The 27286-nt window shown below is 50.5% G+C and overlaps 1 protein-coding gene across 1 annotated transcript; it reads left to right on the top strand.

Moving 5' to 3' along the window:
• The first annotated feature begins 5 nt into the window (after positions 1–5).
• Positions 6–26837, top strand: FBXW10B (F-box and WD repeat domain containing 10B). The gene is made up of 14 exons (XM_066264357.1): positions 6–525; positions 3226–3402; positions 4414–4614; positions 4781–4908; positions 5672–5794; positions 10660–10769; positions 13205–13405; positions 16582–16703; positions 16816–16964; positions 18602–18744; positions 20022–20180; positions 22024–22286; positions 22896–23006; positions 25922–26837. The coding sequence occupies exons 1-14, from the start codon at positions 24–26 to the stop codon at positions 26695–26697; spliced, it is 3165 nt and encodes a 1054-aa protein (XP_066120454.1). The 5' UTR covers positions 6–23; the 3' UTR covers positions 26698–26837.
• Positions 26838–27286: the final 449 nt, after the last annotated feature.

Below are 27286 nucleotides of genomic sequence, written 5' to 3'. Positions count from 1 at the left end.
AGTGAACCGGTCATCTCAGGACCATGGAAAACCTGGACTCAAGCCTCAAGGCCGTCCCCTACTTCCACTGCGAGAAGGGAGACGGGTCCGTCCCCGTCTGCCGGGACTGCGACACGTGCGTCTTGGCTCGGAAGACCTTCTCCACCAAGGAGTGGTTCTGGAGGGTCGGTGAGGTGGACCGGAGGCGGTTCCTCGTCAGCGTTCTGCAGCAGTTAGACAGCTTGCCTCTGTTACAGTATTTCCAAAATATCCTCCAGACCACCCAGGGGAAGGACTTCATCTACCACCGGTCCCGGGTCAGCCTCTCTCGAGGGGGGAAAACCGCCAAGTCTTCCTTCGACCAGATGTTGCATCGAACGGTGGAAGCGAAGATGAAGGAGACGCTGTTCTGGTTTGGGAAGAGCGCCCCGCGGACGAAGGCCGATTACACGCTCTCGCTGCTACAGCTGTGTGACCCCCCGTTGCTGCTCACCGCCGCCAACGTCGTCAAGGTCTTGTTGCAGAGGAAGCTGGACAACGTGTCAGGTGAACGGAGCCACAGACAGAAGACCGGGGAGCCCCAAGGGCCGGGGAGCTGGGTTTCAGGAGCCCTGTAGAGGCACCGGGGGTGTGGACAAACTTAGGTCAGATGGGGATTTTACAGAAGGCGGGATAGAGCTCTTTTTCCTGACACGGGATCCTGAAACCTATGTACCAAAGGAGAAATTGCCGAATGCAAGTAACTTTCTGGTAGAAAATGGTCACACGACAAATAAAGAGGGCTGGACAGAACTTAGAACTGTCAAGCCTTTCAAGTGGGTTTCTGTACCCTTCAGCCCAGAAATGGCCGGTCTGTCTCTATTATTTAAGGTTGATGTGGCTCCTGCATCAGTGACTGACTGGCCTTGGGAGGGCGTGTGTGTGTGTGTGTGTGTGTGTGTGTGTGAGAATTGTTTTGCCCCCGTCACCCAGCCTTGTGCAGAAACCAGGGCAACAGGTCAAAAGCTAGGGAATTAGTGTTTTTTATTCCACCATATTCTTTGCTTGTGCATAAAAGTCCAGTCTTGAAGTAGAGGTTATCCAAGGTTGGAGTGAATGAATGGGCCAAATCGGGCTAGAACAGGACGGGTCAAGTTTTAGCTCATGTCAGAATCCCGGTCGGGCTTACGCGATCCCCCACGGCTGGTTTCCCTCAGACCTCCTGAGGCAGCGGGTCCTGACAAGTCGCACATCTAACCGGTCCCCAGCAGATGCTGAGACTGCCGGTGTGGGACCGACCTTGAGAGCCACCGACCTAGGGGTGTCGGTGAGAAGATCTTGGGGATGTTTGGCAGGTTCAGTGAATGAGGGGAACAAGTAAGCCAGAACGGAGGCAAGAAGAGATACATAGAAGGCTCTAGAAGGGTCCAGGAGTGGGAGGTCCGGTGTGGGGAAGCGGAGGCTCAGCGAGGGGTGGGAGGCCGGCAGGGAGCCGTCAGATGGAGGGGTTTCAGAGTTCCTGATCTTGAAGGCTGACAATTCCTGATGTTCACGAGGTCGGACTCATGGTCACCATTGGAGAATTATGGCATCTGAGAGAAACTGCAAGCTAGATTGACCTATGGTGCAATTCGATCCTGACATAATGCCATTAGACTTCGTTAGTGCTTTGGGCAAATAGAAGAAAGATCATCTGGAATGAAGATACGGTAAAAAAGAACACCTCTCAAAAAACTAGAGACTTCCACAAATAGATCAGAAGCCAACCAGTCCAGCTCCTTCATTTTATTAGATAAGGAGCCCAAAGTTCAGGGAATCTGAGGGCCTTGAATGAGGTCACCCAGCCAGGGGCTTGAAAACCAGGACTCCCCTCCCGGGCGTCTCCCACTGTGCGAGGCGACCCCTCGCCACCCTCGCCGCTGGGCGTGGGGGGTGCGTGCGTAGGTGGCAGTTCTGCCACGTGTGCGTTACTCCACGGTCCTCTCTCAAAGGGTTTCCTCACCCACTCTGGGAACCGGCCGCTGACATTAGAGACCAGTTCCGTTACGGGTTGCGCAACCTGTCCCTTTTCCTAGGGAAGCTTCTCTCTTAAAAAGTTAAATTCTCTATTTCGACTAAAGGGCAGTTATCCGTGTCATTGAAGAAAGTGAAACCAGAGCTTCATAAGAGCGATTTGTCTTCCAGTTCCTGCCCACAGCCCTCTCATGCCCTCTCTCTGACCAATTCTGCACGGGAGGCGGGCTGGCAAAATTAGGGGTTTCCTGTGGTTTTTTTTTTTTTTTTTTTTTTGCAGAGAAACTCAGAGACCCCAAAAGAAAGCTGACATAACCGGACTGGCCCATTTTGTGTAGATATAAAAGAAGCAAGTAGAGGCTCCATCCAAGTAGCTCAGTCGCTTTAGAGCCCTAGTCGGCAAACTGCGGCTCTTTGGCCCTTGAGTGTGGCTCTTCCACAAAATAGCACGTGCGGGCGCTACCTCAATAAGGAATGTACCTACCTAGATAGTTTAAGTTTAAAAAATGTGGCTCTCAAAAGAAATTTCAGTCGTTGTACTGTTGATATTTGGCGCTGCTGACTGATGAGTGTGCCGACCCCTGGTAGGAGCATTGTACTGATACGCCGAAGTTGCAGGTTTGATCCCTGGTCGGAGCACATACAAGAATCAACCGATGAATGCATAAATAAAGGAAACAACAAATTGGTGTTTTCTTCTCTCCCCTTCTCTCCCTTTCTCTCTAAAAAAATCAATCAGTAGCCCTGGCCAGTTGGCTCAGTGGCAGAGCATTGGCCTGGCGTGTGGAAGTCCCAAGTTCTATTCCTGGCCAGGGCACACAGGAGAAGCGCCCATCTGCTTCTCCACCCCTCCTCCTCTCCTTCCTCTCTGTTTCTCCTCTCTGTCTCTCTTTTCTCCTCCCGCAGCAGAGGCTCCATTGGAGCAAAGTTTGCCCAGGTGCTGAGGATGGCTCTGTGGCCTCTGCCTCAGGCGCTAGAATGGCTCTGGTTGCAACAGAGCGAAGCCCCAGATGGGCAGAGCATCGCCCCCTGGTGGGCATGCCAGGTGGATCTCGGTCAGGCGCATGTGGGAGTCTGTCTCTCTGCCTCCCTGCTTCTTACTTCAGAAAAAAAAATTTTTTAAACAATCAATCAATAAAAACCAAAAACAAACAAAAAGAAGCAAGTAGAAATGAAATCATTTACTTCTGTCTCTTTTTTTCCCTCTACACACCTGCTTCAAGAATAACTTTGTCTGGAACTTCTGTGTTTCAGAGCTTGCTCAAGACGCCAGCCGTGTGTTCTTCCTCCCCGAAAAAGTTTACAGTCCCCAGTTTAAAACTTTACACGTTTACTGGGCACCCACAACTAAGAACACTGCCTTCCCTTTGTCCAAGGGTTCAGGAAGAAAAAGCTTGCTTGGAAAAGCTGCGGGGAAAGCATCTAGTACCGGTAAGTTCACTTGCGGTGAGCAAGCCAGTAGATCTGACACTTGGCAGTCTCCAGGGAAGTTGGAGGGGCTGAGAGGGCCATAACCCGTGGGGACGACAGATGTGGGGGGTGTGTGTGTGTCAACATTTACTGTCCACCGGTGGCATGTTGGACCCTCTGATAGTTATTCCTTCATTTAATCCTACATTCGGGAAGGGGAGAAGGAAGGGTAACATCAGTCAATACGACCCAGGATAAAAACGGTCCATGTTTTTATCTCTCCAGTGGGGTGCCTTTGGGTGACACCTGAAAATAGAGATCAGAAGGGAGGTTCTCAAGGGCTTCTTTGAGAGTCTCCCTCTGTCCCGCGCCACAGTCCCTTGTCTGGCCCCCGACCTGTGGCATGATTGTGGGCACCTCTCCAATCCAACCAACTCATTTTGAAAGAACTCAGTGGCTGTTGTTTTGCAGCGTTGGATTCCTGGAGGAGGAAATAAAAGCCATGGGGACATTTGGACCTTGACCTCTAGGCCATTCTAAGTTGGTTTTCAAAGCAAGACCGACCCAGGAAACAATGATAGGAAATGCAGCACATAGAGTTTACAATATATATATATATTTATATATATAAAAAATTTCAAATTTCAAAAGCAGAACAGTACAGTAACCATTCATACAACCATCACCTCTCTTCGATAACGATCAACATTTTACCAATCTTATTTTATTCATTCCACTCTTTTTAAAAAGTTGTGTATAATGCTTTCTCGTTGGGGGTGATCAAAGGAAATTCAGACACCATGCATTTCACCTGAGCAGGGCAGGCTTTGAGACTACAGACATCTCCTTGAGTTGGGAAGGCTGAAAAGTACTTGTATATTTTCTTTTTTTGGGGGGGGGAGGGTCCTTTCTTTTCATTTGGGCAGAAGAAATGATGAAATCCAGTAGCCTAAGGGAAGACTGATGAGTTCTCCTGGCCAGGAATCAGCACCGAGACAAGCCACCATGCACCCTTCTCTGGCTCCCTTCTAGAGGGACCATGGAAGAGCTCTCTCCAGTGTATTTCCGAGATGAACAGGCAGTTTTCCAGAAAAGAAGACATGCCCAAGGTTGGGGACACCCCTTCCAATCTGTTGGTTGACCTGGATGCTGTCAGAGACCTGTCTTCCGGGGTCAGCAAGTACCTGGACTTCATCCATCACCTGCCCATCCACCTCTCCAAGTATATTCTAAGTATGCTGGGGTGTATTGGGAAATTGCTCGGGGACCTCCCATGGCAATCCAGCTTGAGGTTCCCAGGCTTAACTTCCTCCCTCCCTCCCTCCCTCCCTCCCTCCCTCCCTCCCCTCCCTCCCTCCCTCCCTCCCTCTCTCCCTCCCAACCTTTCTCCCCCCCACAGGTCTGCTGGATAAAAACTCCCTGAACAGATGTGCCTCTGTGAGCCGGCACTGGGCCGTGGTGGCCCAGGAGGTCAAGCTGGACCTGTGGAGGCACACGGTCATTCAGAACCAGATTACCTTACTGCAGGTACGCCCTGTCCGGGAGGGGGTGCTCTGGGGACCAGCCTCACTCCTTTGTTGGGGTCGGCCTGACTGTGAGCCTTTCAGTCTGCTCAATAGTCCCTCACTTTCCATGTCGACCTCCCACTCGTCCCCGTCCACGGTACCATGTCAGTGCCCGCGGGGAGCAGGGCAGCAGGGACCAAAACCTCTCAGAGAGAGGAGGGCGGGGCCTGGCGAAACCTCACCAGCATGGCGTCTCCCTCCCAGAGAGCTGCGCTGTGGCTCCCGCCGTCCGAGAGACCCAAGCGTGTTTCCAGGTCGGCCCAATACGGTACACAGTGTCCGTCAGGACGCAAAGTCTCTTCCGAGGTTGAAAGGCAGTTTTGCCTGGTGGTCATCGTTTCCGGCACATTAACTTTCTGTTTCTTGCCTGAAGCCTAATTCAGACCATGGGTTCCTGGCTGGTAGACCCTTTGCCCTTAGAGACAGGCTCTGCCCGCAGAGACGGGTGGGAGAGAGAGAAGGTGAGAAGAGGCGAGCACGGTGAGGCGAGCCACTCTGGAGAGCTAGGAGGCGCTGACCGTCCGTCTCTTTCTGGTCTCGCCCCAGATCTCTGCTGTCCTTGTCCTCACTCCAGTCTACACAGCCCACAGGCCTGGCCGCCAGGCCTGGGCCTCCCCCGGCCTGAGCCGACTCGTCCTCCGGATCCTGCCCAGCCCGAGTCGTTGCCCTCGTGCTGAAGAGAGGAACTAACCGAGAGTGGCCGTTTCCTGCTTTCCCTCCCCCAGGGTTCCGACGTCAGGGGGCTCGACCCTCGTTATGCCTGCAAGCTCTTAATCCCGATCCCTAAAATGACAGAGGACAGGAAGCGCCCGCGTGGGAAAAACCAGAAATGGAAACTGAGAACGAAGGTGGGTGCTGACGGCATGGGGCGGGGGGGGGGAAGGGGGTGCAAATAACTGTGAGCGTCCGTGGGACTGGCCGACTGGCCGCTGAGGGCTGAAGGCGGGCTCGGTCCTCACGTGAAGGCGCAGGAAAGTCCTCACAGTGCAGGGATGCAGGCTATGGGAGGGGATACTCCCTAAGGGAGGCCAGAGCTCTGTGCTGGGTGTCCTTTCAACAGGCCACTTCCCTCCTGTCAGCCTTGCCTGCCCTCACCCGTTAAAGAGTGGACGAGGTGCTTGTCCGCTCGGGGTTTGTCTTTACTTCAAACACCGCGGCCGTGTCCGTGTCTGTGGCCCCGAGTCATCGGGCGGAGAGCTCAGAGCCAGGAGCAGTGTCAGCGAGGGCTGGGGCTTCCCTCCTCAACTCAGTACTGGCCACCAGAGGCTGCAGGAGCCTGAGGCTCTGGAACAGAAGGACAGAGGGGAGGCCTGGGGCTGGCCTGGAGCCTGAGGCTCTGGAATGAGAAGGACAGAGGGGAGACCCCCAGAGGCTGCAGGAGCCTGAGGCTCTGGAACAGAAGGACAGAGGGGAGGCCTGGGGCTGGCCCGGAGCCTGAGGCTCTGGAATGAGAAGGACAGAGGGGAGACCCCCAGAGGCTGCAGGAGCCTGAGGCTCTGGAACAGAAGGACAGAGGGGAGGCCTGGGGCTGGCCCGGAGCCTGAGGCTCTGGAACAGAAGGACAGAGGGGAGGCCCCCAGAGGCTGCAGGAGCCTGAGGCTCTGGAACGAGAAGGACAGAGGGGAGGCCCGGAGCATCCAGGCTCCAGACGAACTGAGCCTTCTCACTTTCTGCTTCCGGTTCACTCTGGTTCCAGGGTGGCAGGGGGAGCCACTTCACCGCAGGCCTCCCTACCGAGTCTCGGGCAGTCGTGAACAGTGGAGGGAAACGCTGAGCTCCATTCTGCCTACCCGGGCTCGGTCGATTCCTCGTCCCTCCTCTTTGCTCCAGGGCCTTCTACAGTGTGTCCCTAAAGTCATGGTGCACTTTTGACCGGTCACAGAAAAGCAACAAAAGACGATAGAAATGTGAAATCTGTACCAAATAAAAGGAAAACTCTCCCAGTTTCCTACCTATTCAGTGCACTTCGATGTGGGCTCACGCACAGATGTTTTAGGGCTCCTTAGGTAGCTATCCCATATAGCCTCTACAAACTCGTCACTGACTGATGGCCTACCAGAATGGGGTTTCTCCACCAAACTGCCGGTTTCCTTCAACTGCTCATCCCACTGAGTAATGTTATTCCTATGTGGTGGCGCTTTGTTATAAACACGCCGATATTCACGTTGCACTTTGGTCACAGATTTGAATTTAGCGAGCCACAGAACACACTGAACTTTCCTCTGTACCGTCCACATCTCAACTGGCATGGCTGTGGGCTGCTCCGCTGTGTACATGGTGTTACATCATCATCTGTGCATGCTCACATGCTGCCACATCATCTTACAGAAACTGGGAGGGTTTTCCTTTTATTTGGTGCAGATTTCACATTTCTATCGTCTTTTGTTGCTTTCCTGTGACCGGTCAAAAGTGTACCATGACTTTACGAACACACTGTATTTTGAAACTGTTCAGTGGGCCCCCAAAGAATACTTAATGACAGGTGCTGAGATGGCTGCTCCCCGTATGAAAGCTGTACAGTATCAAGTATAATTTGAGAGACTGAAGTGTCCAGAGAGACCACCTAATGCATATGTTTGTAGAGGCCAGACAGGTCCCATGAATGAGGGAAGTGGGTGGCGTGAATGGCAAAGGATGGTGGGACTGGATGAATGAGGGGGCTCACCGCCCATCTAAGGAGCCCTCTGCTACACAGCTGCGGCTAATGACCATATTTCCCCGTGTATAAGACACACCTTAATTTGGGGGCCCGGAATTTGAAAAAAGCACGAAAAAAGGGGAAACAGAAGTAAAAAAACCCTACAACCACTGTATAAGACGCACCCAGTTTTTAGACCCCAATTTTTTGGAAAAGGGTGCGTCTGATACATGGGGAAATACGGTGCCGCTATTGAAGGGTGCAGCACTCAGCCTCCCAGACCCTCTGAACTTCCCAGAGAAGTGGAAACTCCAGTTTATCACCTGACACTCCTTGTTTTTCTTAAATGCTGGTGACCAGTTAAAAGCATTGAAAAGAAACCCCCAAAAACTATGTGGGCCAACTAACACACATTTGTTTACCTCATTTGACCGGCGACTTCTTTTTTTTAAATCTTTGAGTTAGGCCTGACCAGGCGGTGGCGCAGTGGATAGAGCATCGGACTGGGATGCGGAGGACCCAGGTTCAAGACCCCGAGGTTGCCAGCTTGAGCGCGGGCTCATCTGGTTTGAGCAAAGCTCACCAGCTTGGACCCAAGGTCGCTGGCTTGAGCAAGGGGTTACTCGGTCTGCTGAAGGCCCGTGGTCAAGGCACATATAAGAAAGCAATAAATGAACAACTAAAGTGCCACAACGAAAAACTCATCTCTTCGTTCCTGTCTGTCTGTCCCTGTCTATCCCTCTCTCTGACTCTCTGTCTTTGTAAAAAAAAAAAAAAAAGTTAAAAAATTTGTTTGAGTTGGCCCATTCACTCATGTTATAGGCACAGAAACGGAGGCACAGAGAGTGTGAGTCCCTGACCAGCAGAGCGACAGACCCAAGTTAGACGCTGACCTGCGCTTCCCGAGTCTGTTGCTACGCTGAGTGTAGAATGAAACTACGACCCCTCTTCCTTAGCCGACGTAGCTGTCATCGCCAGACGGGATTTAGTGCTTTAGAAATGTACAAGTTAAGAGAAGAGAGAGAGGCAGAGGGAACGTGGGAAGTGGCAAGACTGAGAGCGGTTAAGGGGTCTGCTGGGCAGAGGTGGAGGGGAGCGCTGACTGCAGCGGAACTGAGCTCAGACACCGTGCCGGGCGCATGCCGAGGGCTTTGTGTCCATCATGCACCTGGTCCTTACTAGAGGTCGGGTAGAGAGCATTGCTCCCAATTCATGGGTGTGGAAGGGAAGGCCAGGGGGTTAGAACCCTTGCCCAAGTTCTCATAGCTGTTCAGTGGCCGAGCTGGAGTTTGAAGTCAGGTCTTGTTCCTCCTAATGACTCCTGCCATGTGGCTTCTAAGGCTCTCCGAACTCAGCGGGTGAGCATGAGCTTAGGAGTCCCCAGCCTGGGCTGGGAGAAGCCGGGGATGCCTCATTTAATCCAAGACAGACTATCATAGCTGCTTGGACAGATTCTTTTGTGGGGAGACACTTCTAAAGTGAATATCACTGCTTGGTTAGAGATTAAGGAGGATAGCAAACCCAGGAAAGGAGGGGAGTGAGCTGAGGAGGAGTCTACAGGCAGGGGGATGGCTGAGGTTTGGAAGGAGAATGAGGAAGAGATATTCCCAGGAGGGCTCCCAGTGCAAACGGGATGGTGTGGTCTTCCTGGCGCTCATGATGAACTCTCTGTGTCGTGGTTTCCTGGTAGTGGGATTGTTCGTTTCTGCCATTGATTGGAGGGTAAAGGTATCGCTGGGGAGAAGAGTGGAACTAGGAGTCCAGCTGAGTCATCGGTACTGGAATTTAGCATGTCGGGGCATGCCAAAGCTGCTCAGAAAAATGTGTGATTGAGGAATGGAGGGAGGAAAGGAAGAAGAAAGAGAGGAAGGAAGAAAGGATTGAAAAGGGAAAGCAAGTACCTCTTTGAGATTTGATATATCGATTTCTCCTATCTGAAGCTCAGATGGCTCATCTGTGAAATGAGGGAGTACAGTATGTCCATAAAGTCATGGTGTACTTTTGACCGGTCACAGGAAAGCAACAAAAGACGATAGAAATGTGAAATCTGCACCAAATAAAAGGAAAACTCTCCCAGTTTCATATCTATTCAGTGCACTTCGATGTGGGCTCACGCACAGATTTTTTAGGGCTCCTTAGGTAGCTATCCCATAGAGCCTCTACAGACTCGTCACTGACGGATGGCCTACCAGAACGGGGTTTCTCCACCAAACTGCCGGTTTCCTTCAACTGCTTATCCCACCGAGTAATGTTATTCCTATGTGGTGGTGCTTCGTTATAAACGCGCCGATATTCACATTGCACTTTGGTCCTGGATTCGAATTTAGCGAGCCACAGAACACACTGAACTTTCCTCTCTACCGTCCACATCTGGACTGGCATGGCCGTGGGCTGCTCCGCTGTATACATGGTGTTATGTCATCATCTGTGCATGCGCACATGCTGCCACATCATCCTACAGAAACTGGGAGGGTTTCCCTGTGACTGGTCAAAAGTGCACCATGACTTTACGGACACACTGTACTTTGTGGGGCAAATGACGGACTTTTTGAGGCAGTGATAAGGAGAAATTCAGGTTGCAGAGGTAGGAAACCTTTGAAGCGCCGTGCATAGATCACGTAGCAGTAACCTCCCGTACGGCTTGAATCCCCATGAATACACTTTGAACTGTCAGGCACACGTAAATAGATATAAATGTGAGACTCCCCCCCCCACACACTTCCACGAAGTGGTCGGTCAAAAGTCACGCGCGTGACTTTATCTGTGAGCATCCCCTCTGTAAGCGCATTGTTTAAACAAGTGCCACCAGCCACACTGAAAGTTCACGGAATCAGAACGCACGGGAAACACAAAGCAGTGGAAGAAGAATGAGGACCTGGGGCCCCACGTTTTCTAACTGACAGAGGACTCTAGCGCCTGCTCCTGGGCCCCGCCCCGTCACCGTGTAGACACAGCCACCGCCTTTAAAAGAGGAAGAATCCATGGGCCCTCGTGTCCTTGCCCGGGGAGACCCTCCTAGGGGAAGAGTGGGTAAAGCTGGCCGCTGCACCTTGACTGCACGTGTTTCCTTGTTAGAACGACTACAACCTGTGGACGGCCTACCAGAACCAGGAGACCCAGCACGTCCAGATGGAGGAACGGAACGTCTTCTGTGGAACTTACAACGTCCGTCTTCTCTCTGACACGTAGGTACTAGGGTCTGAACCCTGGTCTTCAGAGACCCTTGACCTCCCCACTGTTGCTTCCTGGGGTCCCCGTGACCCTGTTTGCTTGGAAAGGCAACCCCTCCTCACCTCAGGCTGTGACTCAAACCAACACGAGAACAGGGCTTTGATTTGTGGACCGTAATCCGCGGTGTGTGCAGGACACTGTCTCCTTATAAATTTCGGGTATACTGACCAACGAACTTTTGAACAATTTACGTGCTTAAAATCTTTCTCTTTTTTTTGAAATATCTTTATTATTTTACTCTAATTTTAGAAGTAATATATGCTTAGTGGGAAAAAAATTCACCAAGTGCCAAAAAAAATGTACAGAGAAAAGCAACGATCTCCTACAATCTTATAATCTAGAGATAACCACTATTAATATTGATGTCTATTCTAGAATTCTTTTTGCATGCATAAAATATAAATATATATATATATTTAAATTAGAAATGGGGTGATGCTATATGTATTTCCGCTACCCAGCTCTGTGGGATACAGAATCTATAAACACTGTAGATATCTTTCCCTGTTAGATACGAAAATGGTATGTATGATAACTTCATAGGGTGACATCATTTGTTTTCGCCATAAGAAAACCGTTTAATAATCAACTTCCTGCCACTCGTTAGGCCTAGGACTTTACTCCTCATTCTTGAGGTGTTGTGTAGGACATCTCTATTTTATTTTTGGCTGTGAATCGTACGAACAAATTGTATCTTGACCAGTCAGTTCTTAAGGGGCAGACAGAGCAGATAGGGCAGTGGCAAAGTTGAGTTCTTAGAAGTAGTATGGTGATAAGCACTCTTCAGGAGAGATGGTCTAAACAGTGGTCCCCAAACTATAGCCCATGGGCCGCATGCGGCCCCCTGAGGCCATTTATCCGCCCCCACCGCACTTCTGGAAGGGGCACCTCTTTCATTGGTGGTCAGTGAGAGGAGCACTATATGTGGCAGCACCACAAAGCGTGGCATCGCTCACGTACAGTACTACTTCCGGTGACGCGGGATGTGCGTCAGGGCTCTGGAAGCGCGTCATATCACTTGTTACGGCTAGCAGTGACAAATATGGAACCAGACATTGACCATCTCATTAGCCAAAAGAAGGCCCATAGTTCCCATTGAAATACTGGTCAGTTTGTTGATTTAAATTTACTTGTTCTTTATTTTAAATATTGTATTTGTACCCATTTTGTTTTTTTACTTTAAAATAAGATTATGTGCAGTGTGCATAGGGATTTATTCATAGTTTTTTTTTATAGTCCGGCCCTCCAACGGTCTGAGGGACAGTGAACTGGCCCCTTGTGTAAAAAGTTTGGGGACCCCTGGTCTATGACAAGGACAATGGGAACAAAATGGCTTCTCATATCTGGAGTGACCGTGCCTCCCTTTTTACCGGAACAACCTCGCTTTATGATCCTGGAGTAAGTAATAATAACAGTGTCCCCCTTCACAACAAAAAAATGTTTGGACGATGAATTATGCGGTCATCCTGCTCACACTGTATCTATTTGCTAATAATCTCATGACTGGAAAATGAATTCAACTCACCCTGTTGTATTGGACGGTAAGCTCACTGAAGGCAAAGTCCATATCTCACTCATCTTTGTGTTTCCCATGGGCTTTTATTGGCACAGGACTCAGAACCTAATATAGGCTCATTGGATATTGGTAAGAAAAAAAAAGAAAACAGCGGTCTATTCAGTGGGTAGAGGGCTTCCCAACTGTGTTCTCTGAGGTTTCCCAGGAGAAAAGTTTTCTGTGGTCAAATAAGTTTGGAAAATGCTGCATACTCTAGTCCAGGGATCCCCAAACTTTTTACACAGGGAGCCAGTTCACTGTCACTCAGACCATTGGAGGGCGGGACTATAAAAAAAACTATGAACAAATCCCTATGCACACTGCACATATCTTATTTTAAAGTAAAAAAACAAAACGGGAACAAATACAATATTTAAAATAAAGAACAAGTAAATTTAAATCAACAAACTGACCAGTATTTCAATGGGAACTATGCTCCTCTTACCAACCACCAATGAAAGAGGTGCCCCTTCCGGAAGTGCGGTGAGGGCCAGATAAATGGCCTCAGGGGGCCGCATGCGACCCATGGGCCGTAGTTTGGGGACCCCTGCTCTAGTCTATGCCTTAGGGATTTATCATACATTAATTAGAGGATTTTTTTTCTTGCCTTTTTGTCTGTAGGTTTTAAATCTGCCTGAAACGAATTTTTTTGGTATGGCGTGAGGTAGGAACCTCCGGGGCCCGTTCATCCTGGGCCTTGCCTTCGCCTCTTCCTTGTTGGAAGGCCTCGAATTCTCCATTACGCTTGCAGGTAGAAGCCACCCTGCTAAGCGAGCCTCAGACGGGACACTAACTCTTTTTATTCATGGACCATCCTTTTCTCTGGCAACTCAGGTGGGACAAAAACAGAGTCATCCACTATTCCGGGGGAGATCTGATAGCTGTGCTGTCCAACTGGAAGCTCCAACTTCTGGACATCATACAAGTAAAGACAATGCCCATCAAGTTCCGGGGCCATGCCGGGAGCGTCCGCGCCCTCTTCCTGTGTGAGGAGGAAAACTTCCTTCTGAGCGGCAGCTATGACCTGAGCATCAGGTGAGTGGTCCGCGGAAGGGGTGGCTCCTCACCCCACTCAGGGGCCTAAAGTCAGCTTGTGGAAAAAACATGCATACCTTTCCCTTTTTGTATCCGTTGAAGAGTTTATCCTAAACGATACTAACACTAACTTCTAGAAGAACCCACAACACTTTTCTTTTTTGGCGAGGTAAAAACCAAGAGTTGGTATATTGTTTAAACTTTGAATGATATATAACAATTATCGAATCTGTTTTCTAGTTGAAGACTGTGAAATATCAGACAGTATCTTTTAAACATTCTTAGATGAAGGCATGCTTATATTCCTTTTTATAGCAGGAGAAAGTAGGTTTTTGTGGGTAAGAAATATGATATAGAAGCAAAATAGTGTTCAAAATGCATATATTCAAAGAATATAATAAACACCCTTGTACTCATTACCTAGGCCAAGAAATATAACATTATCATTCTTCAAATCCCACTCTGTGCTTTTTCCTTATTGCTTCTGTCTTCCTCCCAACCAGAGGGAATGTTATGCTCAATTTAATACTAATCATTCCCTTGTAGTTATATAGGCTTCTTTATAGTTTTGTTATCTATTTATATATCTCCAAATATATTTATTGTGCTCAGGCCAGAGACTGCACGCTCAAGCCAGTGAGTGAGTCCATGCTCAAGCCGGATGAGCCTGCGCTCAAGTCAGTGACCTCGGGGTTTCGAACCTGGGTCCTCCGCGTCTCAGCCAGATGCTCTGTCCTCTGCGCCACCGCCTGGCCAGGCGGATGAATATATCTTAATTCACTATTTGTTCTTCTGTTCATGGATATTTGCATTGTTTCTGGTTAATTTTTTTTCTTTCATGAAGTGCTCTCATGAATGTTCTTGGATTTGTCTCCTGGTGCCTGTGTATGAGTTTTTAGGGAAAAAAAATTGTATTGAGGTATAATTGACACACAACGTATTAGTTTTAGGTGTACAGCATAATGATTTGATATATGTATGTACTGCAAAATTATTACCACAATAAGTTGAGTTATAGCCATTACCACACAGAGCTGTCATTTTCTTGTGATGAGAACTTTCAAGATCTCTTTTAGCAACTTTCAAATATATGACACGGTATCATTACCTATGTAGCGCATGACTTTTTTTAACGCTCTATTCTTAGCAGTGGACTGTCTAAGTAGGAGTACTAAATTGTTTTCCGAAGTGGTTGTATTTACCTGACACTTTTGTGGGCAGGGAGGGCAGGAGACGATCCCTTCTTCCAAATCCCCGCCGGCACTTAGGGTCGTCCGCGCTGAACGTTTTTGCCGACGTGATGGGTATTAAATAAATCCTCAGTGCAGTTTCAGTTTGAACTTTCTTGGTTACTAATGAGGCTGAGCCTCTTTTCATATGTGTATTAGTCAGGGTGATACACAGATTCGGAGGAACTGGCTCACACGATTAAGGAGCCCTGAAAGTCTAAAATATGTGGGTGGGCCGGCAAGCCGGAGACGCAGGAGCGCCGAGGGTGCAGGCGGAGTCCACGCACTGTCTGCCGGAGAATTAATCCCCTCTTGCCGGGGAGGCCAGTCTCCTCAGGGCGTTAGCAGACCGGATGAGGCCATCGCATTCTGGAGGGCGATCTGCTTTACTCACAGCAGATGTTGATCTCCATCCAAAGGCACTCTCCAGGCTGACCCATCGTATTAGCCGTCACAGCATGTTCGGAAGCCATTGGCCGTTGTGTTTCCTCTTCTATGAAATTCCTGTTCAATTTTATTTTATTTTGGTTTGGCCTATTCCCCCCCCCCCCCCCCCCGTTGACCCATTTATTCTCATCGACGAGGAGGCTGAGGTACAGAGTGGTTCAGTAACGTATCCAAGACCACGCAGCTAGCAAGCGACGGACCTGGGACTGCATCTCAGGCATCCTGGCTCCAGAGTGCCTACTATCCAAATGTTACAATTTTCCAGGCCACAAAAGCACTCTGGCTGAAGTGGAAATCCATAAAAATGTCAGTTAAGAGACCTCAGGCAAGTGTGCCTATTAAAAAAAAACAGTGTGACCCATACATGCTCTCATGTATCTCTAGATATGCTTCAGAAACATACATAAAATATGTTGGATCTAAGTGTCTGTGGAAAACCGTTCTGTTGTTCTTGTTTGAAGACCAGCTCTGCCACTGAACGACTGCCATGAATTCTAGGCTGGGTGGTCATTCCGGAGACCCTTCTACCTGATACCAACTGACATGTATCAAGTCTTGTACATGTTGTCACTTTTCTAATGTTATATGCCTTAATGCAAGGTTTCGCAACTTCCGCATCACTGACATGTGACATGGCTGGAAGGTGCTTTCTGTGGGGACAGTCCTGTGCATTGTAAGATGTTTAACAGCATCCTTGAACTCTACACACTAGATACCAGTGGCACCTCCCTCTCTGCTTGTGACAACCAAAAAAATGTCTTCAGACATTGTCAAGTGTCCTCTAGGGGTGGGAAATCACCCTGGGTTGACAGTCACTGCGTGTATGTATTTAATTCTTTTTTTAATTTTTATTTTTATTCGGTGAGAGGAGGGGAGACATAGAGACAGATTCCCACATGTGCCCTGACTGGGATCCACCCGGCAAACCTACCAGGGGGACGATACTCTGTCCACCTGGAGTGTTGCCCCATTGCTCAGCAATTGAGCTCTTCTTAGCACCTGAGGCAGAGGCCACAGAGATATCCTCAGGGCCAACTTGCTCCAATTGAGCCATAGCTGCAGGAGGGGAAGAGAGAGAGAGAGAGAGAGAGAGAGAGAGATAAGAAGGGGGGGTGGAGAAGCAGATGGGTGCCTCTCCTGTGTGCCCTGGCCAGGAACTGAGCCTGGGACATCCACATGCCAGTCTGATGCTCTACCACTGAGCAAAGTGGCCAGAGCTTATGTATTTAATTATTTACAAGAATCCTATGGAGCAAATACTGTTATCATTTTCATTGTATCAATGGGGAAATAAAGCTTACACAGAAATTAACTGATTTCCCCCAATTTACACCTAATAGGTGCTACAACTGAGATTCAACTCCAGGCCTCTGAGCTTAAGCAGGAAACTTTCCTGACTCCCAACTACTTCTTGACCTACAGGACCTCTATACAGTATGATCCCTTGGGCCTTCAGAAAAAAATCTCAAAAACCTTTTTATGGGGGCCTCATTCTTGCAGATGCTGGGATCTGAAAAGTGGGACTTGCATTCGAACCTTCAGCGGCCACAAGGGGACAATCACGTGCATGGATTTGTGTAAGAACAGGCTCGCGTCCGGAGCAAGAGATGGCCATGTGAAAGGTGAGAAAGAAATGCCCTCACCTCCCTCCACGGTGACCTGTCTTTCCTGTTATGCCTCTCTCTCTCCCTCACAACCACCCACACCTCCACCTTTCCCTTCTCTCCCTTCCAGAGTGGGATGTAGAGACAGGGAAATGCCTGAAGACGTTTAAACACAGCGACCCCATCTTGGCCACCAAGATCAACGACACCTACGTCGTCAGCGGCTGTGAGCGAGGAATAGTCCGAGTGTGGCACGTGTCCATGGGTCATCTGGTAAAGGTGAGGGCAGGAGGGTGTGGAGGGAACGGGGCACTGGTGGTGATGGGTTGGAGGAGACTGGTGGTCTTCCCTGCCCTGTGTACCGTGTAACTCCCCGAACCACATGGAGCAGTCAACTTACGGTCACCAGAAGGGCAGTCCCAGAGAGCCGAAGGGAAAGACCCCCCCAAAAAAATGTGGACCATGGTGTGTTGGCAAAGGATCAGGGCCCATGGGAGCCATGGTGTCACGGTGTGTGTGTGTGTGTGTGTGTGTGTGTGTGTGGTAGTGGGAGGCTGCATTCTGACTCGGCATTATACACGGGCTCAGGATGTGTCAACAGCAGTGGAAATAAAGTACCTCTTCTTTTTCCAGAATGTTCCTCTCTGACTCAGGTATGGATAAGGGAGTGAACAAAGTCAGTGGTTCTTTTTTTTTTTTTTTTTTGTATTTTTCTGAAGCTGGAAACGGGGAGAGACAGACAGACTCCCGCATGCGCCCGACCGGGATCCACCCGGCACGCCCACCAGGGGGCGATGCTCTGCCCACCAGGGGGCGATGATCTGCCCCTCTGGGGCGTCGCTCTGTCGCGACCAGAGCCACTCCATCGCCTGGGGCAGAGGCCAAGGAGCCATCCCCAGCGCCCGGGCCATCTTTGCTCCAATGGAGCCTCGGCTGCGAGAGGGGAAGAGAGAGACAGAGAGGAAGGAGAAGGGGAGGGGTGGAGAAGCAGATGGGCACTTCTCCTGTGTGCCCTGGCCGGGAATTGAACCCGGGACCTCTGCACGCCAGGCCGACGCTCTACCACTGAGCCAACCGGCCAGGGCCAAGTCAGTGGTTTTTCTCTTCATTCTCTGATGAGACCATCAGTTCTCTTGAGTGGGATCGAATGTTCAAATACACAGGACGTTCTTGTTGGATCTGAACCCCCCCTCTGGCCCTAGTGGGTGGCGGTGAGGTATTATTTGTGCCAGGGGCACGGGGTCCCAGTGAGAAAGATGCTGCTGACCTGGCTGGCAGATGTGCCCCCCCACATCCTTGTTGTCAAGGATGCCCCAGGTGCCCACTGGGTCCTGCCCAGGAGCTGGGGAGGAGCCCCTGACCCTTCTCCTCTGGAAGCAGAGGATGGTGAATTCCGGCCCTCTCTGGTACTCTAGGAAGGTAGGGCCTGCCCCAGCCTCAGACCCGCCAGGCACACGCCTTCTCCCTGGTCACAGCCTCCCTTCCCGGGAACAGAGCTCTGGAGAGAGGGAGGGAGGCCCGGGCCCGCCCCAGCCTCAGACCCTCCAGGCACAGGCCTTCTCCCTGGCCACAGCCTCCCTCCCCGGGAACAGAGCTCTGCAGAGAGGGAGGGAGGCCCGGGCCCGCCCCAGCCTCAGACCCACCAGGCACACGCCTTCTCCCTGGCCACAGCCTCCCTTTCCCGGGAACAGAGCTCTGCAGAGAGGGAGGGAGGCCCGGGCTCGTCCGGCCTCCTCAGAGCCCAAGTCCAGGTGTGAGTGAAATGTCAGGGGAGTGGACGTCATGGATGGGTGGGTGGAGTGCGGTGCTGGAATTTATCCCAGGAGCTTCTTCCAGCGTTGCCCGGGGAGGAGACACGTCAGAGCTGAGAAGAAGTCCACCGCTAGGGCTGGACACAGAGGCGACTTTCCTTGCAGACTCTCAATGGGCACGAGGGAGCCGTCAGGTGTCTGTGCTGCGACCAGTGGCACCTCCTGTCGGGCGGCGCGGACGGCCTGGTCATGGCCTGGAGCATGGTGGGCAAGTACGAGCGGTGCCTCATGGCCTACAAGCACCCCAAGTACGTGCGGCAGAGCCCGTGGGGGGGGGCGTGCTCTCTCCCTCCCCCGACACAGCGGGGACCTTGGCCTTGGCCTTGGCCTTGGGCACGGCAGCCCCTCTGCTCTCTGCTGACCTTCCGCCCCCTTGGCTCCTCCCCTGTTTCTTTCTCCTCCTTTACCTGTTATCTATCTCCCTCCACCCCCACCCCCCACCATCCTCTGTTCAGCCAGTTGTTCTTTCCTTTAAGAAATAACAATACTAGGTCTGAATTTGAGAAATGTTTGAAACATTGTATTTGCGACACATGCGGTACAGCCGTTGCCTTCTGAATGTATGACTGTGGGCAGAACTGTCCCAAATAGATACTGACGGCTTCCTGTGGGCTGGGCTCTGTGCTGGGCATGCAAAGATGAGTAAGACATAGGTTGTCCCCCAAAGAGTCTGTCAGTACACCTGAAGTTTGTGTGTGTGTGTGTGTGTGTGTGTGTGTGTGTGTGTGTGTGTATGGGGGTGGGTAGGGGAAGATGGAGATAAGAGAATGTTTTACGAGCAAGGCCCTGGGCGGATTTAGATGGGTAGAGACGGCAGGGACGGGTGGACTTGCTTTGCGTATAAAATCAAACACATTTGTGGCATGGAATTAAACGTGTCAGTATCGTAAGCAGGACTGGGTTTATTACCCCGCCCAGCACAGAATCCCCCACCTATCTGGAGTCCAGCTTGGCCCCCGCGGTCGCTGTCGTGGCGAGGGTTTTGTTGAAGGCCACGTGCCTCAGCCCCCTCCTGCTCCCGTCTCTCTCCTGGCTGCTGTGTCCCCCCAAAGGGGACTCCCATCTTCCTTCAGGACCTTTCACTAAAGAGTGAGAGCCACCCACCGAAGACCAAAAGAAACTGCTCCCCTGCCCACGTTCTGCTGCCTAGAAGGACGCTGGCTTGGCCTTGTTTCTTTTCTCAAATATGATCTGAGAAGAAATCAAAACGTTAAAACAGCCTCAGCAGGACTTCTGTAGAAGTCAGTCGCCGGGAAAAATGCACGGTCCTCTACGAGAGGCCCCGATCGCAGGCCTCTGTGCTCTGCCTCCGTGGGGCACTCTGACCAAACTGCAGGGGAAAGAAAACCACTGCGTAAGGGGAGGGGAGACTGCCTACAGCCCTGTCTCGAGGGTTTAATGCATGCAAACACTTCTAACCGCTGCCCCCCAGCCCTACACGAAATACCCTAAACTGCAGCAAAAGACCCCCCCCCCAGCAGCTTACCAGGGGGCAGGGACTGCCTGTGGCTCTGTTCCCCCCCAGGGAGGTGCTCCACGTGGCCTTTCTGTTCCTCCGGGTCATCAGCGCCTGCGCAGATGGCAAGATCCGCATTTACAACTTCATGGACGGGAACTGTCTGAAGGTGATGAAAGCCAACGGCCGCGGGGACCCCGTGCTGAACTTCTTCGTCCACGGCAACAGGTGGGGGTCGGCGTGGAGGTCGGAGCTGCGATGATTCTGTTTGGACGATTTCTTTCCTTCCTTTTTTCTTCTTCTCTGGGACGCCAGCCCTGGCTCTTCTGGCAGTAAGAGAGTGTACAGCTGGGCGTTTTCCCAGTTTTGGCTGGAGGAGAGGAATAAATAGTCTCGTGGGAGACGGTGTGGATGTGGCACCAACCTTAGCAATCAAGGTGCACATGACCTTTTTTTTTTTTTTTTTGGTGACAGAGACAGAGAGAGGGACAGACAGGAAGAGAGAGAGAGAGATCAGAAGCATCAATTCTTCGTTGGGGCACCTTAGTTGTTCATCGATGGCTTTCTCATATGTATCTTGACAGGGGCGGGCGGTGGGGGGCTACAGCAGACTGAGTGACCCCTTGCTCACGCCAGTGATCTCGGGCACAAGCCAGTGACCGTGGGGTCACGTCTATAATCCCATGCTCCAGTTCAAGCCGACAACCCCACGCACAAGCCGGATGAGCCCGCGCTCAAGCAGCTGACCTTGGGTTTCGAGCCTGGGTCCTCTGCGTCCCGGGCTGAAGCTCTATCCACTGTGCCACTGCCTGGTCAGGCCAAAATAAGTCATTCTTTTAGAGAGTCTACCCTAACAGCTAAGGGTCTTAAAATTTCAGCCCTTGGGGCAGAGAGGAGCCTCCCCACAGTATTTCTGTTCCTGGTTGACTCGGGCACAGCCTGGGGCGAGCAGCCTGCTCTGTGAACACTGCGGACAACAGAGGTGGGTAGGGGGAGGCAGTTCTTGGAGGGCGGACTCAGGCTAGAATGCCTTTCTTACCAACCAGCTCATTAAAGTGGGGATTAGGAAGACAGAAATCATTCTGTTTATATAGAAAGTACAAATACTCCATCTGAACTTAGAGCATGCTCAGAGACTCCGGAGCGGTGGAGTTGAAGAAGAATGGACCGGAGGGTCATCCAGGGAGGGAACTCCTTCCGGTTTAATAAAGAGATTTCCATCTTCCCATCACATCAATAGAAACACGGCGTTTGGATGCTATGCTTTAAAACAGAGTGAGTTTCCAGACAGCCCTGTGCATAGTACCCACGTGTTCTGCCTTGGGCATCCTAGACAGCTGGTACTCACCCCGAGAACAGACATCCTTTTAAAAATAGTTTAACTTCAAAAGCAAAGTCAGCCCTGGCCGGTTGGCTCAGCGGTAGAGCGTCGGCCTGGCATGCGGGGGACCCAGGTTCGATTCCCGGCCAGGGCACACAGGAGAAGCGCCCATTTGCTTCTCCACCCCCACCCCTCCTTCCTCTCTGTCTCTCTCTTCCCCTCCCGCAGCCAAGGCTCCATTGGAGCAAAGATGGCCCGGGCACTGGGGATGGCTCCTTGGCCTCTGCCCCAGGCGCTAGAGTGGCTCTGGTCGAGGCAGAGCGACGCCCCGGAGGGGCAGAGCGTCGCCCCTGGTGGGCGTGCCGGGTGGATTCCGGTCGGGCGCATGCGGGAGTCTGTCTGACTGTCTCTCCCCGTTTCCAGCTTCAGAAAAATACAAAAAAAGAAAAGAAGAAGAAAAAAAAAAAAGCAAAGTCATCGACCCACATGTGCCCTGCTCACATTTAATCAGCGACGACCATGACAGCGGACAGCCAGGGAGCCCGTATGTCCTGCTCACGGGCTTGCTCCTTGTGGCCACTCCAGGCCCTTCAGCCACTCACACGCCCTCTGGGCGCAGCCATGTCCTGGGGAACTTCCCCTTGGCCTTAGCATTAGACAGGACCGCAGTGGACGGATGAGGGGTTTGGAGGCGGACCACGGCGACCTCCGTGCCCCTTTGGTGAGCAGTCTTGTCCCCCCCACCCCCAGGATGTTGATCAACACGGAGAGCAACGTCCTCATGTTCCAGTTTGAGAACGTCAAGTGGCACTACTACCTGGAGCGGGCCAAAGTGAAGAGGAGCAGGGACAAGGAGGAGGACAGGGAAGAAGGCTCCCGAGAAGAGAGGGGCGGCTCGCAGGCCCAGAGCCGGAGCGGCTCTGCCCCCGAGAGACAGACGCCGTCCCAGGAGCAGCTGCTGACCAAACTCCGCAGGACCCGCGTCCTCCTGAAGACGGCCAGGTTGCTGTCAGGTGAGAGGACTGACCGCTGGGCCGTCCCGGGGCTCCCCGACGGAACGGGCGACAGGCGGCCAGGACCCGTTCCTGGGCGGGCTCCTTCGCCCAGTGGCTCCTTGATGATACACACCCCTGACCTTTAGGGAAGGCGGGAGCAATTCTCTCTGATTCGCCAATCTGTTAGCTAGCTCCAGGGAACCACCTGATTTTCAAAGCCTATGTTTTCAAACTTATTAGAATCTTTGGACAGTAGTGAACACTAACCCTAGCCCTTAATACTTGCTATTAAAACAAAACAAAACAAAACAACAACAAAACAACAACAAAACAGCAACACAAGCAACCGAGAGCCTCTCCCCACATCCCGCCTGGGTTGAATCTATGGTTAGAGAGGACAGGGAGTTTTAGATAATGCTCAGAGCTCACTGATCAGCAGGAAAAGCAGGCGGAGGGGCATCAGGAGGTGATCTCGTCCTTAGGTCTTGCGTGACTACCCGCTTTCATTTGACAAACAGCAAGATGATGGGGTGGGTGGAAACCAGTCAAGACGTCAGCTACGCCCCCAGTATTCCGACCTCATTGGATTTTGTAACGGCTCTAGTTTCTTCTTCAATCTTAATTTAGTTGCGCAGGTCGAGGTCCCGCAAACTCAAGAAAAGCCAAAATCGCCCCGAGGAGATGAAGACGGCAGGAAGAAAGGGGTTTCTGTTCTTAAGAAAACAACTGGCTTGGAAGGTGGGTAGGAGAGTTTGGAAGCAAAATCCCATGCAGGGGAGAAGATGAATGGTGATGTTTTACTTTGAATCAGCGGCAAGACCCAACCATCTCTCCATCTCTCTCTCTCTCTCTCTCTCTCTCTCTCTCGCTCACTTTAAGTCTAGTTTTTCAACAGATTGATAACTTTGCTTCTCTTTGAGAATTTGGAATAGACAAAAGGCCCAGCTTCTCCTGAGAGGGACTGGTTTGACTTAAGTGTCTCCCTCACTAACTTGAGGCCACAGAGTGCCGGCCTTTGTAAGAGCTGGGTTTCCAGTTTTGGGGCTCCTGGCCTGACTCCCTGCCCTCCTCACTTCTTGGACTGTCCTGTCATCCGTAAGACTTCAGAGGGTGTTTGAGGGGATCTCATGAGGAGGGAGACAGGTTTGGGGATGGGCGGCACCATCTATGTGAGATAAGGAGATAAGGGAGGGAGATGGGGGAGGGGCTTTTAAGAAGAGTTACTGGATATCACACATAGTATGTCCCTTAGCTGTTTTTGAGAAAGTTTGATAAAGATTTACAATGTCTTTCAAAGAGTTTCAGTTAATATAATAATGTTTCTTGAGACTTGTTTGGAGGTTCTAGCAGGGGAGCGCAGCTACTCCTATACCCTTGACCGAAAAACGGTCCTCTCCTCTAGCGGGGAAGGTCGTCCTCTTCGACCGAGCGCGCAGCTTCGGGAGGGACGCACATGGAGCGGTGAGGGAGGAAGGGGACACCCGCCTAGCCAGCCAGATCAGCCGAATCAACCCTGGCGATCAATGGGGTGACAGATGTCGCAGCCAGATCGCCCTCACATCCAAATAATAATGTTTCTTTGACTCACACTCCCTGCAGAGACTAGTTTCAAAAGAAGGGTAGGACAACTAAGTGTTCGGAGGGCTCTGCTAACCGTGGGCGTCTTTGTGTGTACTTAGGTCTGTGTACCTGTGTGTGTACACCTACAGTGTGAAGTCTTAGGAGTGGCATTGCTGAGCCCAAGGACAGCTGCATTTTAAAAACTAGAAAGATATTACCATGATTGTCCTTAAAAAATGGTATATCACCTGACCAGGCAGTGGTGCAGTGGATAGAGCATTGGCTTAGGATGCAGAGGACCCAGGTTTGAAACCCTGGGGTCACCAGCTTGAGTGCGGGTTTGCTGGCTTGAGCGTGAGATCATAGACATGACCCCGTGGTTGCTGGCTTGAGTCCAAGGTCACTGGCTTGAACAAGGGGTTACTCACTCTGCTGTAGCCCCCACCTCCCGTCAAAGCACATTTGAGAAAGCAATCAATGAACAACTAAGGTGGTGCAACGAAGAATTGATGCTTTTCATCTCTCCCCCTTCCTGCCTGTCTGTTCTGTCTATTCCTCTCTCTGTCTCTGCCTCTCTTGCTAAAAAAAAAAGGGTGTATCATATTACTACCCCATCAAGAATGCAAGAGTGCTCCCTCTGCACCATGCCAACGCTGGGTCTTCACCATCATTCTGTACTTGCTTTGATGATAAGAAAAAATGGTATTTGCATTTTTCTTTAAGGATGATCACTAACAAACTAAATGTCCGTCAGTGGGCAATAACTAAGTAAATGATGAAAAATCCATGTTATGCAATGTTATACAACAGCTAAAATTGTATCGTGAGGATATACATATATTGCCTTGGAAACAGACTCACCGTGTGTATTTTGTAGACAAAAATACAAGTTAATGAATGATGAGTCATCATAATCCTGTTTTCTAAAAGAAGAAAAAAACTGGGTTTTGTCACACATGTACACGCATGCGTGGAATGGTTTATTATTCTGGGATTGAAAGGACAGTGGAGATGATTTTGACATCTTAATTTTATGGTCCTAACAAAATAATTCATGTTCTAATCAAATACTATTTCATTCACAAAGTAAAAGACAGGGAGCAGTTTGAAGTTTCGTTCCATTCTAATATGTCCATACAACATTGGTATCTTGGAATAAAACTATTTGGTCAAGGAACATTATAGGCTTAACACATGGCTGCGTCTAATTTGCTAGCTATAGACTGGTATAGTTTGGGATACAGACTTTTGCTTGCTAGCTAGGTCAGATTAGACAAATGACTCCTTCTATTCATGATTCAGTTATTCCTCTTGTAAAATGGGAATAATGCTTTCCGCACATCCGTGAGCTACTGTAGGGGTTGAAAGGCCCCAAATGAGATATAACAAGAGTGTACAGAATAGATTTGCTCACTCGTGGAGACATCTTTATTAACTCACTGTATCAGGCACCTTGGAGGTTTTGACTGTAACCTGGTGTGACAGAATGAATCTCTGGTCCTTGTTAGCAGCTTTTGGACTCGCTGTTGTCGTTCAAAGCACGTTCAAACTGACCTCCTTCTGGTCATACTGTGTTATTTAGTATTTCCAGGGGCGGTATATATTTTGAAGGCAGTTTTGATGTTGGAAAATGTCCAAAGATCATTTGGAGTTAAATTTGATTCATGTGATAGACATCAAAACTTGTGATTCAAATTTTCTTTAAAAACAGAGGTATGTAACTATAAACATATAAAGCCTATTTCATGTGAATCATAAATGAGGTATGAAGTTTCAAAAATGTGTGGAGCGCTGGGATTACATATGTTCCCTCCAAAATATGCATATCTAGAGGTGGCTACAGACTTGCAGACAAACACTGTACTAGCATATTCGTTAAAGACTTGTATCGAATATGTCATTATGTCTGGTATCTTAAGAGGATTTTTGCCCGCATGATGGCTGTTAGGATGGATTTCATTTTCATGCATGAGTACCTACTGTTTTTTAATGGAACACTGACTTGTTTTCTTTCTTTTTTTCCTCCCTCCCTCTCTCCCTCCCTCCCTCCCTTCCTTCTCCCTTCCTTTCTTCTTTTTCTTTTGAAAAACCAGATGATGATGAGAAAGTACAAAAACAAGGACAACTGAGAACTCCTGGAGGCTTGACCAGTCAGTCAAAGAGAACGTCGCCAGACCGCTTCATTAATTCAGGGCAGTCTGCCTGTCCTCGTAGGCCCCAGACCCAAGTCAGTGATGCCTGGGGACCTTTAATTTCATACCCAAGGAAGGTCCTTAGTTTCAAAGGAAAGTCACTGCAACGTGCAGTTGATCGGCTGAGAGCCAACCACCCTCCCGTGGATGTGACACAGACCAGTGTCCCCCTTGAGATCCAGAAGCTGCAGCCCAACCTGAAGAACTCTCTGCACAGTCCCCGAGTCCAGTCCACCATCCCCCGGCCCGTGGTCATCCACCCGAGGTTCCCCGGCAGCTCGAAGGGCGTGGCCCCAGCCACCAGCTCACTCGTCGGGGCGGGGCTCAGCGTCCGCCCTTTAACCAGCACGCAACTCATTAAGCCCAACCGTATGCTGGTTCCAGCGGTAGGCGTGACGACCCCGTCTGCCAAGAAAGAACGGCTGTGCTTCTCCACCGCCCTCGACCCCTTTAGAATGAACACGGGATTCATGCTGTTGACCGTGAGGGAGGAGAAGGAGTACGAGGAAGCCAGGATGGAAGAGTATCATCAGGCCAGAAAGCCCCCTGGACTGATCGACCCAGAAAAAGCCAGAAGAGCTGCGTGGATCAGGAAGATCAAAGGCCTGCCGGTAGATAACTTCATGAAGCGAGGGAAGACGGCAGCCCCTGAACTCAGCTCAAACGTATTCATCTGAACCCGCCTTGGGAAATGGCAATGTATCGCAATAAAAAGGAAAGCAAGTAGATGTCAGTGTTTGACTTCAATGTGGGGGACTCCTAATTATCTCCCTGTGAAGCCAAAGAACGGATATTATCGAAGTCAGAAAACAGAGGGAGGCCGGGAGGGTCGCCATTGGGATTCCCGCTCAAAGCTGTTCCCTGAGACGGTGGAAGCCCAGTTTCCTGGATGGGGTGTGGGGCAGTGATCACTGGCAAGGACATACCACTCATCACCCGCAGGTTAGTGTCACCATTTTTTTTTATAGCAAAGGGACTGATGAGATTGTATCAGAATAACGCACTGGACTTCCCTGGTATGTTTGCATGGCAGCCCATTGAAGCTCAGTGAGTTCAGTTAAGAATATAGAAGGAGAAGCCCTCAACAGGGGTTGATCTACTCCATTTGAGAACATGAGGTGTTCTTTTCCTTATTGGGGCTAATTCCTGTGAGTGAGGATTAATGTATTTACCCTTTATACAGAGGGGATCATTAATATGGGGTGTGCTGAGGCTTCCCCTAATGCCTTCTGAGGATGGTATCAGGGTCCAGGCAGGTAATTTAGA

This window comes from Saccopteryx bilineata, chromosome 2, assembly GCF_036850765.1.
Source record: "Saccopteryx bilineata isolate mSacBil1 chromosome 2, mSacBil1_pri_phased_curated, whole genome shotgun sequence".
In the NCBI taxonomy this organism is placed as follows: Eukaryota; Metazoa; Chordata; class Mammalia; order Chiroptera; family Emballonuridae; genus Saccopteryx; species Saccopteryx bilineata.
This window is presented reverse-complemented; position numbering and strand designations above follow the sequence as displayed.

Bases quoted from the DNA above. Each gene is read 5' to 3' on its own strand.
- FBXW10B (XM_066264357.1), top strand. From the start codon at position 24: ATGGAAAACCTGGACTCAAGCCTCAAGGCCGTCCCCTACTTCCACTGC. The intron at 16,704-16,815 runs GTGAGAAAGAAA...TCTCCCTTCCAG, and splicing joins AAGAGATGGCCATGTGAAAG to AGTGGGATGTAGAGACAGGG. The intron at 20,181-22,023 runs GTGGGGGTCGGC...CCCCACCCCCAG, and splicing joins TTCTTCGTCCACGGCAACAG to GATGTTGATCAACACGGAGA.